Source organism: Stylophora pistillata, chromosome 1 (assembly GCF_964205215.1).
Source record: "Stylophora pistillata chromosome 1, jaStyPist1.2, whole genome shotgun sequence".
Classification (NCBI taxonomy): domain Eukaryota; kingdom Metazoa; phylum Cnidaria; class Anthozoa; order Scleractinia; family Pocilloporidae; genus Stylophora; species Stylophora pistillata.
Genome location: NC_142519.1, coordinates 59,761,565 through 59,777,039, shown reverse-complemented (window position 1 = coordinate 59,777,039; position 15,475 = coordinate 59,761,565). Strand labels below are relative to the sequence as shown.

General features: G+C 37.8%; 1 protein-coding gene, 2 long non-coding RNA genes, 1 other non-coding gene and 1 pseudogene across 7 annotated transcripts; 3 read left to right on the top strand and 2 right to left on the bottom strand.

Moving 5' to 3' along the window:
• Window positions 1–3,035: 3,035 nt before the first annotated feature.
• Window positions 3,036–5,762, bottom strand: LOC148743483 (uncharacterized). 2 transcript variants are annotated; one of them, XR_015989220.1, is made up of 3 exons: window positions 5,346–5,485; window positions 3,691–5,049; window positions 3,036–3,160 (listed from the first exon to the last, which is right to left on the bottom strand). It is a non-coding gene; the product is annotated as an uncharacterized LOC148743483 (long non-coding RNA). The 2 variants fall into 2 exon arrangements; XR_015989219.1 differs by lacking the exon at window positions 3,036–3,160 and having other exon boundaries at window positions 4,122–5,049; window positions 5,346–5,762.
• Window positions 3,160–4,627, top strand: LOC148743484 (uncharacterized). Of its 3 annotated transcripts, none has more exons than XR_015989216.1 (3): window positions 3,160–3,605; window positions 3,709–3,781; window positions 3,918–4,054. It is a non-coding gene; the product is annotated as an uncharacterized LOC148743484 (long non-coding RNA). The 3 variants fall into 3 exon arrangements; XR_015989215.1 differs by lacking the exons at window positions 3,709–3,781; window positions 3,918–4,054 and adding exons at window positions 4,146–4,253; window positions 4,489–4,627 and having other exon boundaries at window positions 3,582–3,605; XR_015989217.1 differs by lacking the exon at window positions 3,709–3,781.
• A 693-nt stretch (window positions 5,763–6,455) lies between the features above and the next one.
• Window positions 6,456–7,119, top strand: LOC148743482 (ATP-dependent DNA helicase Q1-like; annotated as a pseudogene).
• A 413-nt stretch (window positions 7,120–7,532) lies between these two features.
• LOC111345151 (uncharacterized) lies at window positions 7,533–9,877 on the top strand. Its single transcript, XR_015993456.1, has 4 exons — window positions 7,533–8,153; window positions 8,225–8,380; window positions 8,456–8,586; window positions 9,400–9,877. It is a non-coding gene; the product is annotated as an uncharacterized LOC111345151 (transcript).
• Window positions 9,878–9,899: 22 nt separating this feature from the next.
• LOC148743481 (uncharacterized) lies at window positions 9,900–15,008 on the bottom strand. The gene is made up of 7 exons (XM_088739509.1): window positions 14,920–15,008; window positions 14,526–14,597; window positions 13,672–13,743; window positions 13,132–13,203; window positions 12,290–12,361; window positions 11,909–11,980; window positions 9,900–10,646 (listed from the first exon to the last, which is right to left on the bottom strand). The coding sequence occupies exons 1-7, from the start codon at window positions 15,006–15,008 to the stop codon at window positions 10,631–10,633; spliced, it is 465 nt and encodes a 154-aa protein (XP_088595635.1). The 3' UTR covers window positions 9,900–10,630.
• Between the last annotated feature and the right edge of the window lie 467 nt (window positions 15,009–15,475).

Below are 15,475 nucleotides of genomic sequence, written 5' to 3'. Positions count from 1 at the left end.
GTACAATCCCGTCAGGTGTTGTAAAGAAATAAAATTAATGTACTACAATCTTGGACATTTCAAATGAAAATTAACCCCTTCCCCCCAGTTTAGCAATGGGTAAATGGCGCGTTTTGGTATTCACACAAATGCATCATTGAATCGTGAGGAAGGAAGTTGCTATTTCCCTTGTTTTATTCCATCCGAGATAGGCCGACTCTAGGACCTGAAGTCGTCTAAAGTCGCTTAAAGCCACGTTAAGTTGCCTGGAGCCAACTCAATTCGAGGTAAGGTAAAAGTGGTTAAGCAAGCGAGGAAGCTGGTCGCGTGTGGGAGGAAAATAAACGCGCGAAGCATGAAACCAGCTTACAATTAGAAAGGAATTGTGGGAGAATCGAAATGGCGGAGACCAATAAATATCGTCATCTTTACATTGCCACTTGCCGTGCATTCGTTTGTGATCCACTATTCTCTGGAAATTGTATAGGTAATAATTAACTGGTAAATGCCATCAGATGCAAAAATAGCAATTATTTAACTTTGTTCTAATAATTTTTTTGATAAAGTGAATGTATAGAACTGGAAAATGCTCAATTTTATTGTATAAAAACACAAGACTTTATATCAAAAGAACTTTGAAATATTTTTTTCTGTTTTGTCCACAACCATTCTTTGATTTTCTGCCTTTAATAATAACTTATTTAGGTCATTTAGTGGAATATCTGCAATAAGTGTCTTATTCTTGATTTTTGTCAAGAAACTCTGGGCGGCATCATTAAAGCAGGTATTATTTCTCTTGCCATCTTAATCTGTGTTAACTGAGGTGCGACACATCAATTTGGTTTTTGACAAGGACAACAGTGTTGTTATCTTGCAATTACTACAATTGATCACTTCTTCATCTGAAGCTTTTGTTGGAAGTATTTGTTGTATACTGCACAACAGGCCGTGTTCTCTTTTTATTTCTATACCAATGCATAGGCCTGTAAGGATGTTTCCCTTTAGTTCTGGGTTATCAATATTGATGTTGTTACAGGGTTGTGGCTAGAATTCTCTATAGATGGAAGAATATTTTGTAATAGGCGGCAGTCACCAGAAGCCGCTTACGGTTTCTGCATCGGCATGTGACCGCGCCGTCACGTGCGAAAATTGCATAACATAACTCCGTAACCAGCAAGTACGTGTAATCAGGCATTTATTTACACAAAGCGAAGCAAAGCGTCCAAATGTACCAAATACTTATCTTTCTGAAAAACCAGCTTTATGGTAAAGAAAAGGTACAGATGAAAGGATCAGATTCTTTGGTAAATGTCCACAGTTCTGTGTTCAGTTCGACAACACAATATTTAAGAAAGTATGCAGACAAGGCGAGTTGACTATTTTAATAGTCGGTATTCACGGCATGTACTCGCTTCTTGTGATGTCTCTTAGTATATTTGATACTCCATTATCTATAATTTGTAGCTATGCTATGTAAAACAGATGAAACAGGAACTGACTTTCTGAGCATGTTCTTGTGTTTTCTTCTTAATATTCTGCAATGCAATGACTTGACAACTTCTCTTGGTGATATCATGGATGGCTCTCTATATCTAACCCTGTGTTTTACCCGTGAACGTAGCTGAAAATATCTACTTCTTTGTATACATTTAAGTATCATGAACTGATTTACTATATTAACTCGATTTGCATATGCATTATCACTACATGTATCAGCTTCAGAACCAGGCAAAACTCTCGGGGATGTTTTTATATCAAATTTTTATATCAATTGTCCCATTGCTGGGATCACGGCTGTTTCAAAACGCCCGCCAGTGGAAATTTAGTTCGCGCATGTCAGATTTACATTTTCAATTTGAAACCGCTGAAAATATACGCTGAACGGCTCAACAAGAAAGAACCCACTGATAACTAAGTCACAAAAAGTATATGCGCAGAGTCCAAGGAAATAGCTAACTTATGCGCATACATTGTTTTTTGCTTCTCTGGTTAATGTTCGCCTAGGAAATATTGCGTGTGCGGGATAGTTAACTATGCGACGGCTGAAAGGCACCTTGTTTTGACGCTAAATGATTTATGACCTCTTAGAGGTCTTCATATTTTCAGGCAAGATTCTGATTGATTCGAATTTTTCTGTCAATAAAGAAACAACTCTGGCTTTATATCTCTCCTTTGAAGCAAGTTTCTGTACAAAGACGTTTTAATCCGAATTGTTTTGAGCAGTGTAATCCGCGCTTACTTTTCACCACCGAAATAGTAAATATGGCGCCCATTTCCTCTTTGACCTCGAACAAATTCCCCTAAACTACGCCAATTTATCTTTTTGATACAATCATGCTCACCCATGGGCCAAGTAAAGAATACAAGATGTATGACAAACTGCTAAAATATCCACGGCCATCTATTACGTGCAGGAAAGTCGCACTACATGCGTGTGATCTCCTCCCCAAAAACTGTACGTCATCGATCTGTCACGGGAAGCTACGGAAATAGTGAAAGCACGGACAAGACGTTTCTTTTGGTGGAAATTTCGATCACGATCAGGGACAATAAACCTTTCAATTATATTTTTTTCTTTGATCTGGTGGATAAATCGTTCTTCTTGGCATGATTCACATGGTTTACTGCGAGTATTCCCTTCCTCTTCAAATGGAACGCGCTACTAGCAATAACACAAAATTGCAAATATTCCCGCATCCCTGAAGAACCGATCGAGAGAGATAGACACCCCTTCCTGAAACAAGGTAAAAACCCAAAGGGTGTACCCTTCTGAAGCAAGAAGGTCGCAAAAAGGAATTTCGAAACATTTCTTTAGTCAATATTTAGTATTGCGTTGCTCACATCCAAGTTTAATTTAGGACTCGGTTCGGATATACATTTAGATGGCTACGTTTGGTCTCTCTGAACATCGAAAATTATTACAAAGAATTTGCCGAATTTGTGGACAGCGATTGTAGAGGACAAAAGATACGAGAACAGTTTTCTCTGCGCTGATAAGATAGAGATAATTTTTACAGCCTTTGGTGTTTGTAAAGATGACCTTGACACGTGCCCTCCCAAGTTCTGCCACAAGTGCTTCAAGTTGCTCTAAGAGGCACATGCCTTGCAATCAATGTGTGGCCTCAACACAAACGAACTTGAAACTATAAGATCTGTAGTTCCTTCAAAGATCATCAGAAACCTGGTAGGAAGAAGAAGAAGAGTAAACCTGGAGTAAAACTCAGAGGACTCTGCTGGACCCAAGGAACAAGTAGAAATGGTGGAAGGGATGTCTAGTACTTTAAGCTTTCAACCACCCCAGCCACATTCTCATTTCCTGAGGAGGTAAAGAATCTACCAAGTTATTGAAGATCAGAACCTCTTTAACCAAAACAGTTTTGTTACAATGAAATATATGAAGTTCATATATTTCATAATAATATTTCATATAGTTCATATACCAAAACAGTTTGTTGAAAACATCAAGCATGAGTAGATGTGCCCAATTTGCAGAGGTACGGGATCAATCAGTCCAGACAATGGCATTGTCTTTGCTATGTTCCATGCAAAAGATAGTGGGCCAATTTAAAGACAGCCTTAATGAAATATAAAGAACAAGTAAACACCTTGAAAGAAACAACCTGGGGGTGAGTAACAAAAAATGTATTACACTTTTAATTAGTCTAGATGATGAGACTAGAAATAGCATAATTTTGACTAAATTGTTCTTACATTTTCCCTATTTCTAAGGTGAAAAGAAAGTGGTTTTCCTGTTTGGTGTCTGAATCCCTATGTAAGATATTTGGAACAGCTGGTGCCTCAGGTCTGATCTAGACAATAATTCATGCATACTAATAACTATATGATTGAGCAATCAACTAAAAGAACTTAAATGTAGCCTGTATTGTACATTACTATTTCTGTGAAACAGGTTTTCACCATTAGAATTGTATTTGCAGGCAAGTATTTATGTCATTGGTGCAAGATAAATCCCAAAATGATGCAAGTCTCTTGCCATAAACATGGACATACTGAACTCCCAACCCTTAAAAACATTCAAGAGGATTATGAAAAGTTTGTAGCAGATGGCTCTGTTACAAGTCAACAAAAGTTTTATCACAAAGTGATTCATGAGAAACTGCTGGACATTGAATTGGACAAAGTAAGATAAAAGAATTTATTTACAGGAGTTGCTGAATTTACAAAGTCTGCATTCTAGTGTAAATATCATGCCAGCCTACTTTACACTACTACAGGAGGAGATAGACACACTCCTTAGAAATGCAAAGGAAGAGGTAATTTTTTCTCAATTTGTGTTTTCCAGTATCACTGCTGTACAATCCTCCAATTCCATCACACATGATTCAAACCTATCTTAATTTTTTAGTGAAGGAAGCTATGATTCTGTGTTATAGTTTATTGATTTATAATATTACACTAGCACAAATCAATTTAACAACCCATCAAATTATAGCTACTGAACAGTATGTAAAGTAGTTCATATTTCAATAGTACATCTCAACATTATAGGAAAAGCTTGCAGATGAACAAACGGAATTGGCTGCCTTTGAGAAAGCCAATGGACCACTACCAATTCATTTGGATGAGATTCTTAAGAAAATGAATGTGGAGAGACAAGCTTAACATGGAAAATCATTCATTTGTAACCATGTACACACTTGCTGCAAGGTAACATAACTTCTACCCTTAAATAGCTCATTGATGACAAGACTGATAAGCCAGGTAAGTGAAAGAATAACTGCCTTTCATGGAAAACATGAATACAATAATAGGATCATGTCTCACTATTCCCCCTTTTCTTGTGTTCTTGTTGTAGAGGAAGACATCACAAATTTCTTCAGTTCATTAGGGAAAAATTCCCAGACATGATGATCACACCAAAGCTATATATGCTACGAGAACATGTGTGCCCTTTCCTTCGGCAGTCACATGGGTCTTGGATTCTATTGTGAACAAGGGATTGAAGGAATACACTCCGAATTCAAAACCCCGTCTCAGCATTTTGACGATGTGAAGAAAAAGGACACGAGATTACGTCAAATCCAGAATTAGCAGGGAAAGCTCCCAAACCTAAAGAGAGAAATTTAAAACGAAGAGCGAATGAGTAAAACGCTTCCCTTTACAGTGGCAATGTATTGGTTCGTTGACTAAGAACGTTTACTATATATGTAGATCTAGCGTAATTTATTTGCTAAGTTCTCTATTGGAAGAATAAAAGTGTGACCGCACTCTTTGGAACCAAAATTAGACTTTCTGCTCGAAATTCAGTACCTCCGAAATTCAAAATGGAGTCGTATAACGGCCGATCTTGACATATTAAAAGCGCCTTGAATGGACTTTAAAACAATTCGGATTAAAACACTTACCTCCGTCAGTTGTTTAGTAAGGTTTCACGTCTTCTCTTGTGACTCTCGCTTTGCTGGAAAAAATTCGAGCCTTTCCCAAATCAAAACCAAAGTTTTCAGTCGATTTCATAGGGTGTGCTTGTTGGGCTCCACTATAGCAACGCGTTTTCGTCGAACACAGGCAAAATTTAACCGATTTTACCCAAATTTTCGACAGCAAGTGCCTCGTCCATGTGCATGCATCCGCCATGCTAAATTTCACTCGCATACATTACAAATACAGCAAGATTTCATTGGCTAAACTAGACCTTAGCCCGAGTGGTTGCCATGGACGCCAGATTTATGCAAATGAATAATTTGGTATTAACCAGAGAAGTAATAATTAACTCGATGTTTCTTGTAGAACGCATGCGCGAACTAAATTTCCATCGCGAAACAGCCGTGGGGATTATTTTTCGCCCGAGGGAGGTTTTTTTTGTCACATTACCGGTATTATTTTTCTCCCGAGGAAGCTTTACTGTACTATTGCTAAGATTATTTGTCTCCGGAGAGAGGTTTTTAGTCCCCTTTCTCTGACTGTTTGTGTCCCGCAGGAGGATTCGTGTCACACTGCTGGAATTATTTGTCTCCCGAAGGAACTTTTCTGTCATATTGCCGGCCTTATTTGTCTCCTGAAGGAACTTTGTTTTCCTCCAGGAATTATTTAAATCTTTAAAACGTTTTACGAAACGCCAAACACTGAGCAGGGCGCCACCAAGTTGCGTATAAAGTCATTCCACAATGGCCGCGAAACAAACACTTTGATTCATTGTTCATCCTTCTGGAAACTTTTCCATACAGATCTTAAAAATGTTCTTTGAAAGACATCCCTGGTTCTACTTACATAGAACGTAGAGCCGGTACAAGGATAGCACAAAGTACACACAAATGTGTAGTCTCCTTCGCAGCCGTTGTTTGGGCTCGTGACGCAAAGCTTCCTCCCCCACCAACCGGGTGCTTAAACCCGAGCCGCATTTCTTTCCCTGGTTTTAGCCAATCACGATTTCGCTCATATAATTCTGAGTAAGTCCCGCCAAGACTAGTCGTCCAATCAAAACTCGCGTTCCATCAGCGGCTCATCGAGCAGAGAAAATGGCATCTCTCAAGGAAGCTTTTGTTTCGACCGCTTCCAAATTAAAAATTCCTAGTTTAAATGATCACCAGAAGCTGCCAATTGAGAAAATTCTTTTTGCAAAAAAAAGGATGCATTTGTAAACCTGCCTACAGGGTTTGGAAAATCCTTGATTTATCAGGCTCTTCCACTCGTGTGCGATCACATGAACAATCTTGCGGGGCATATCGTTGTTATTGTTTCTCCGCTCGTAAGTCTTATGGAGGATCAGGTCAATTACCGACAAAGTATTGGAGTCAGCGCGGTAAACGTTAGTTCCCAAGGAGAGATATACCGCCCTACTATTGAGTACGGAAAATATTCGTTAGTTTTCGGCTCACCAGAAGCGTGGCTCAAGAATGATCGTTGGCGATCGATGCTAGAAAATGATGTATACCGTGCGAGGTTATGTGCTGTGGCTATCGATGAAGCACATGTTATAAGAGAGTGGTAAGTCAACAACCAATTCTTTACTTCTCTGAACGTGCCATTTTAGCCTCGTCTTATGTCATTTAAGTTTATATATTTTCCTTTTACAATTAAGTCGAGTGGTAAACAATAGGCATGTTTTCTCACTTTCTCGAGGACATTTCCAAAGCAGATGTGATAGACGTAAGTTTAATTTTACTTCATGTTTTGCGTTCGAAATCTTGCGATTTATGTATTCGTAAGTCATAACAGACGATACTTTTAATGGTGAACTGTAATCTTGGAAATGTATGATCATATAGGTGTTATCGTGTTCACAGTCCTGTCAAAGAGCTCTTGTTCACCGACATTATTCTCCTCGTCCGTTCTCAGTAGTCTCTTTGCCCTGGGTTTTTCTCTTGTATTCAAGACCTCTTCTATTTCTCTCTTAATTTCTTTCAGTTTATCCGATGCCTTCTTAAACTTTATCAAAAGCTGGTGGCAGTTTATCTCGACAAACAAACAATTTGCTGTTCTCCGCGTAGCGATGCACGTCAATAGTGAGCGAAGAACGAATTAGTTCAGCAACATCAAATGAACTTTTACCGAAAATGTAAATTTTATCCTTTGTGAGTGAAATCCAGGAACAAATGAAGCATCTTGAACTACTTTCTACCAATTTCGTCGGAGTTTCATCCATAAGAGATTTCTTAGATGACTGGCAACTTCTTCAGAAAGCGCCGATGAATTTACGCGGGAAACTTACGTCATTGAAATTTTATTGGTTTTTTATTCTCTTCTTGCGCATACCCATAATGCCTTGCGCCTTGGGGGGTAACCTGGATGAAAAAAATGGCGTCTTGTGCTTCGAAAAGTAAGCCTTGCCTGAAATATCCAAAAACCTACAAAGAAGTCTCTGGTTCAACAAAACCAAAACTAAAAGAGCTCTGTAGAGCTTTAACAATTGATTTTGAAAAGTCAATTGGAAAAAAAGCACTCGTAAATGTCGTTTGCAATGCTTTGAACATATCGACTTCTGGCTCTGTCAAGAGTAAACATGACACAGTCACATCGAAAAAAACTGATATTCCATCGCTTGCATGCCTACAAAAGCTGAAAGACTGGCAGAAAAGCTTAAAAGGAGTCCCTCTGATGATGGAGGAGTGGATTGTAAAAAAATTCTTGATAGGATCTGGCTACAAACAGCAAGCTGTTCGGAAATATAAGACGCTTCGCTCGTGGGAACACAAGCAAGGAATTCACTCTGTAAAGTAAGTCAATCCTTCTTAATTTTAATGTTTCATTTCGTTAAATTTATATTCTCGCTTTCGTATTATTTCAGAGTCCATTTATTGCCAGAATGTCAGAAATATTGGGCCCTTAGGGCGAGTTGTAACCCGTCGTTTTCGACAGACAGTGAAGAGAGCAAGTTGATGTACTTGGTCCTAGAACGGTCAACTAGCAAGCCAGTTTTCTCGCACTGTACTTGTACAGTTGGGTAAGTTAACGATTTTGTATTACTATCCTCTGAATTCAATACATAGCTCACGAATTTTGTATTTTTTATTCTTAGATTAAGAGGAGACTGTAGTCATATTGGAGCTCTCATGTTCATGTTGTGTGATGTTGTGGCAGAGGGACAGCAACAGCTTCCTCCTGATCCTACATGCACTGATTTACCTTGCTCTTGGTCTAACCCTAAAGGTAAACATATTTATTATATGATGGTAAAGTATTACAGCAGACGATACCTTACATGTATGTTTTTTATCTCTTTTAGGAGCCAAGGCTGAGCAAATCCTCATAATGGATATCAATTTTTACAAGGCTAATTTTGGCAAAGAGCCACCACAGAAAAAGCTTAAACCCTCCCCTTCTGTAACAGAAGTTTACTATGGTGTAGATGAAAGTCAAAGGAAATTGATTGATGAGAGAAAATTGGAATTAAAGCAAAACATTTTCCTCGCAAATGAAGGAAAAGCACTACCGCCTATTTTCCATATACTTGGATCAAAGAGGGAGGAAAGTATCAGTACTCCAATCCCTACAAATCTGCCAGACATACGACAGGAACATGATGTTCGCCTAATATACTGTTCTGAAGTAGAAATTGAAACAGAATCTACTGAAACTGACAGCACAGATGATTTCCTGAGCCCTCTTCATGTTCATCCTGCATCTTTGCAAGATATATACAACAAAACACAATCAATACTGGAGCATATCACCGTAGATGATACCAAGATAGAGCAAATAGAACAGTTGACACGAGATCAGTCAAAAAGCAGTATGTGGCTCAATGAGCGCATTCCCCGCATTACAGCATCTCAATGCAAGCGTGCTCTAATTAGAGAAACCACAAGTCCTACAAAGGCTATAAGAGACATTCTTGGCTATAACGAACGTTATGAATCTAAGTACATGAGGGATGGTATTGATTCTGAATCAGAAACTCTCAGGCATTATTCTAGTATGACTGGATACAAAGTAGAAAAATGTGGTCTCTTTGTTTCTAAGACACATCCATTCCTTGGAGCCTCTCCCGATGGACTCCTGGGCAAGAAGGGGGTCATTGAAGTAAAAAGAGTGCACCCTTATGAAGCTGAAAACTTGGAACAAGCTCTCCTCCGGCAGCATATTATCAAGGAAATAGATGGATCACTACAACACAATCCTAATCATCAATATTACCATTAAGTACAGCTGCAGATGTTTTGTACAGGGAGGACCTGGACACATTTTGTAGCTTCTGATGGTAAAAACATTATCATCAAAACAGTTCTATATAATAAGGAATTTATGGATGCTATTTTGCCCAAGCTGAAGAATTTTTATTATAACATACTTTTACTAGAACTAGCATACCCTAGAGTAAAAGATGGGATAGACAGGATAGGTAAACTAGGTTTTAGTTATTCAATGCTATGTAACTTAAGGAATAACTGATGAGACAGTAACTGCATTGTCACCAATAAATAGAGTGATTTTTATTTGATTCTGAAAGAATTGTTAGGCTAACAGCTGCTAGTAGTTATCAAGCTCTTTGGTTTACTACTTGGTAATTGTCTTTTCACAGTCTAGAGATTATCATTCTAGGTATTTATTGCCAACATAATAGCACACATGTTCATAAGTCTTAAGCTTTCCTTGCTTCACATTTCATCAATACATAAAGGTAACATATTATTAATACATTGTAGAACTTTTTTGCATTAAAAGTCATGACTCATTTATACTTAATACATTGTGGCAGTGAATAAATTTTTCATTACAAAAAATATTACCATTTTAGGATCAAAATAAATATTTTTAACAGGGTTTTTGCAAGACAACACAATCAAAATTGCTTATTTTTGATAAAAAGCTAGACCTTTATGTTTTTTGTTCATTATGTCTTGATGGCTACTATGTATCTTACATGTTTTGCAACAACAACTCTGATAAGTATTATTAAACTTAGTTATTTATTTGATTATGGGTGACTGAAAATTTACTAAATACCCACAAACAGTAAAGATTTGCTCTGCGAGGTGAACCATGGACAAGCGTACTTCATTGTCAAGAATATGGTATGTCTTGATCCGCTAGATTGCTCTTTCGACATGAATCCTTGCCTCTGCTATTTTCTCTGATCTTTTGCCCTCTGATTTCTTCAGCTGTGATCTACCTTGTCCTTTAAAATCTGGTATAGTTACACGTACACCACTTTCCCCTAAAACATCTCCAATATAAAACCCTCTATCTGCCATCACCTCATCTCCTTCCTGCAATGTTGCAATAAAATCTATACTGCTAGCTGTTATATGTTTGTCTGAAACCCTACCCCCCCCATCCCCGTGAAATGTAGACGATTGCAGCACAAGCATTGATTGCTACCAAAAACTTAAATGTTGCATGAGACTTATAGTTAGAATAAATCTCCTTGTTAGCTTTTAACGAGGATGGTTTTCTGCGTAAAGATTTCTGTGCAGTCCACAATGACCTTTAAATCTGGGAATCCTGCAAACTGTTCTGGCTTTCCTAGCTCTTCGCAATACTCAGGCCACTTAATTAACATATTTTTAACGAAAGGCTTGTCAAAAGGAACCCAATGATTTAGGGCTGTAGTAACGGTAAGCTCCTTCATGAACCGATCAACTTTTTAGCGAGTAGATAATGGAGAAAAGAGAGAGACTTTAACATAAATATTTTTATTAATTTAGAATAATGATAGAAGTGATTTCAAGGCTTCCAAGAAAACATTTTCCGGTTTAAAATTATCGGTCATGGTATGGTAACTAACAATTACAGAGCGAAAAAAACCGCACGGACACTTTCGATTAAATGGCAAACCAACACTTGTTGAATGAATATTGCGACGAGCTTCTCATCAAAAACAGTCAGTGATCCTACGGAAATTATTATTCATTTCAAGCCAAGATGCAAAGATTTAACTCTGTTTATTTTTAAATGACAAGGAAAGTCGTTGAAAGGAATTTCGAAATGTATGTTTGGAAGTTTGGAGAGTCTGTTTATTTGTTTACTGCAATGGCGTTTGTAAATTATGATCTTGTCTTTGCTCCACTGAAAAACTGAAGTCAAATGAAACAATTTTTCCATTTGGATTCAAAGGGATTTAGTGTGGCTTTTACTCATTGAATTCCTTCCGAATCGTTTTCTGTACGTAGTGCAATGTATGGTAGATGTACCCAAATTCGAGGAACTTGCCTCGAGTGTTTATTTGCAGAAGGACTCAAAACTCTCAAAACTTTGCTTAACGATTTATAACGGACAAATTGTTTAGAAGAATTAAGATATTAATTAAATGAAAGTTTCAGCGATCAACTGTAAACACCTCGCGTTTTAACTTTCTAAGGTACTTTTTGTGGAGAATGTTAAATTATAAACGACCACAAATTGAAATACTTGGAAAGTCACGACCGCTGGAGCGCGCGAAATAAGCAATTAAGATTTGAGGACTAAGGATTCCGCACCGTTGAGATGCTTGGAAAAAAAATAACGGTTATTCAAAACTTTGGTGACTTACAAGAAGTTTAGTTCCGTGTTGTTGTTGAAAACTCCAGCTGGCAGTTCTGCTATCTGATTGTTATCCAGATGTCTACGAGTATATACTAAGTGAGTTTAACGTCTTTCTTTCCTGTTGTTTATTTCTTTTTGTAGTTGTAAATGTAAGTTTTTGTTTTCTATGGGAGTTACTTTTTGAGGAGGACTATTAAATTACAAAACGGTTAGTAGGCAACAGATTGCAATACTTGGAGCGTTCTCCACCCGGGGTCTGAATGGGAAAATTCGGACCACCGGAGCGCGCGAAATTAAATTAGCCAATGAAACTCGAGTAGTTAGGATTCCGGACCGCTGAGATGTTTGGGAAAACAATAAATGGCTACCATAAACTTTAGTGACTTACAATTGGTTCAACTTCTTGTTGGTGTCGAAGAGTCCAAGTGGTAACTCCTCTATCTGATTTTCACCTAGTTGTCTACGAGCATATACAGGTCGGTGAGTTGAACGTCTTGCTTTGCTCTTGTTTATTGTTTTTTTGTGGTTGTACATTGAAGGTTTTGTTTTCAGTTAGAAAAATAAGAGTTTGTGACAATTGTTGAAAAGCAGAGCAAAGTGTTCAAGTCAGTAAAGGACGCTGCATAAGATAGAGATTAGAAATTGGACCATCGACATGGATTGATCGGTGCCTCCAATCATTCAAAAGAGACCCGATTTCACGCTGTAAACCAGGTACGTCCTGTACATAATTTTGAATACTTAACGAATCGACAGCGGTTTAGCGTGGTCTGTACTCTTATCGACAACGATATTCGTCATCACAGTGGTCAAAATCCTGTTGGAATCCGCAACACATTTTGTCCAAGGTATGATGACTAATATCATTGTCGATAAGAGTACAGACCACGCTAAACCACTGTCATTTCGTTTTTACCGCAATATGGACGTCAGTATTGACGAGCTGATCAAGGCATTGCGTGACACATCTTGCTTGACTACGGCAAACTGGCCAATCAGATTGCGACATTACTACCAATTGCGCCTCAAAAGACTACATTGTCGGTAAGTGATGTTTACATTCAAAGATCATCTGAAATCAGTTTAAAGGCCTTTTCAAGTAAATTGATGGTTAACCAGGGTCTATGCTCAAGGTGGATGACTGCCGACAAATTCCACATTCTCGTTAAGGATGAACTGGTTATTGTCTAAGACTTTATGTGCGATAAATATTCAAAGTTCTACACTTACAGAATCTGAATCTTGACTAAAGTAGTAAATAAATCACCACTCAATTTCTTGATTGTGTTATTGTTTAACTCCCTGCAAAAGTTTAAAAACGTTGCTTTGAAACTACGCTTCTTAACTGCCATCCATGCATAGATCTCTTTATTGAGATCTATTGAGAATAGGGCAATGAACATGGTGAAGTCTTTCGCAGTCGTTAAAAAATATCTCTTAGGGTTCTCGCTTTCTCGCGATAGCGAACATAAAAGTAAGGTTCGTCACTCACGATTACGGGCTAGCTTATTAGGTAATTAAATCTTTTCGAAACTTGTGCGAAAAGCTCTATTATAATTGGGTAATTATGTTGGTAACCATGGCCACACTAATATCCTCACACGCGAAAGATAAAAATAGTAACTTCACTGCGCGCGGTGAAGATATGATGTTTTAGTAAAAGGAGAAATCCTGGTATTTCATAAGTATTTATATAATAAATAGCAATTCTTGTCACATCGCGCTTCAATAAAATAAGCACAAGCATAGGTTTAGATATTGTTTACATACAGTTGGACCAACTCTGTGTTGTTGTGGAAGACTTCAGGTGGTAGCTCCTCTATTTGGTTTGTACCCAAGTACCTAAAAGGAGGATACATCCTGCATTGAGGTTAAACATTTAACCCCCGGTTTATTGTTGTTGTATATTTTCTCAAGATGAATGCCATAATAGTCATCTAAAGATGGATGCTCTGGTGCATGTGAAAACGGAGATACTCTTCACTCACAGCCTTTTCAGCTTGACTAACTGAGAAAAGGAGTCACCTCGCATTTTTGAATATAAACTAGTGGGCAACACTTTTACGAACAGTAGTTGAAAAACTTCTTTATTCTCCGACACGTTCCGCCTAACTGTCGTAGACTTCTTCAGGGAGTTTTACAAGTATAACTAAATACCTGTAAAAACGCCTCTAAACGCCTCTAAAACTGTGGCCCCCAAAACATTTTTCTCACCTTGCCTTACACGTTTTAAGATCTTTCAAAAAACTTCGACTGTTCCTGTTAGTAAGTCCAGCCAAGCCTCTATGGCCATTGGCCCCGTAACTTTGGCTTATAAACACAGGCGTTTAGTTATACTTGTAAAACTTCCAGAAGAAGTCTACGACTACGACAGTTAGAGTCGGACAATAAAGAAGGATCAACTAGTTACTATCTCTAATGTATCGCGTTACACAGCTTTATAATTACCACTGTAAAGACAATTCCTAGTAATCAATCGTGTTGTAAATCTACTTTCTTAAGTAAAAGTAGAATAACAAATCACGGAGTATTGTGTGGTAAATATACTATCGTGATCATCTAATAAACACTCTACATTGTCCAAGACTTGATCAGTGACAAATATTCAAAGGTTCTCCACTTACAGCCTCTGCAGCTTGACTAATGGAGTAAATAAATCACCACGCAACTTTGTGATGTTGTTTTTGTTTAACCATCTATCGGTGGATAACAAGATAAAGCAGTCAAAGCATGTACAACTGCTCTCAGTTTTCAAATTTAAATAACGAACCAAGACTAGGGAAATAGAGCGTCATAGAGGGTAAATATAACTATAGTGCGCTTTTTTTTTGTCAGTCGCTAACAAATATCTATTGTGGTTTTCGCGATGGTGAACACAAAAGTAATGTTCCCTCACTCACGACGACTATGGTTTCGTTAACCAGTATTTCGATTATTTTATAATTAATAACGATAACGATCATGACAGTAAAAAAACAAATTGGTAAAAATCGAGCACAAACGTGTTAACCGCCTTACAATTTGACCAATTCAGTGTTGTAGTTGAAGATTCCTGATGGTAGCTCCTCTATTTGGTTCTCTTTTAGGGTCCTATAAAAATGATACATAATGAATTTTTGGGTGGAACTTTTTAAACGTCCGTTAATTATCGGCATTTCTTCAAATATTAAAGAAATTCATTCAGTCCCGTACTAGGTTTGCGATCGTTAACTTTTTTAATTTTATTTTCTGTAAGAAATGGTACGATCTGAAACACAAAATGGCTGATATAAGAGTACCAATTTTCACTTACAGCAATTGCAGCTCCATTAACTGGGAAAACAAATCACCACTCAACTTCTTGATCTTATTACCGTCTAACCATCTGTTAATGTTGAAATCTTTGTCTTACCATCATATAGGAAAATGCGACTGCTAAACTGGTAAAACTAGAGAACGAGGTGGGTAGTACGGAACCTGAAAGTTGTCACCTGAGAGGGAAAACCTTAAGAGACTATCACATTTCGCCCTCTCTCTGCCTCCCCTTTCCACGTTGGCAACCCAGAATACTTCGCATTTGCAAATGAAACAAATT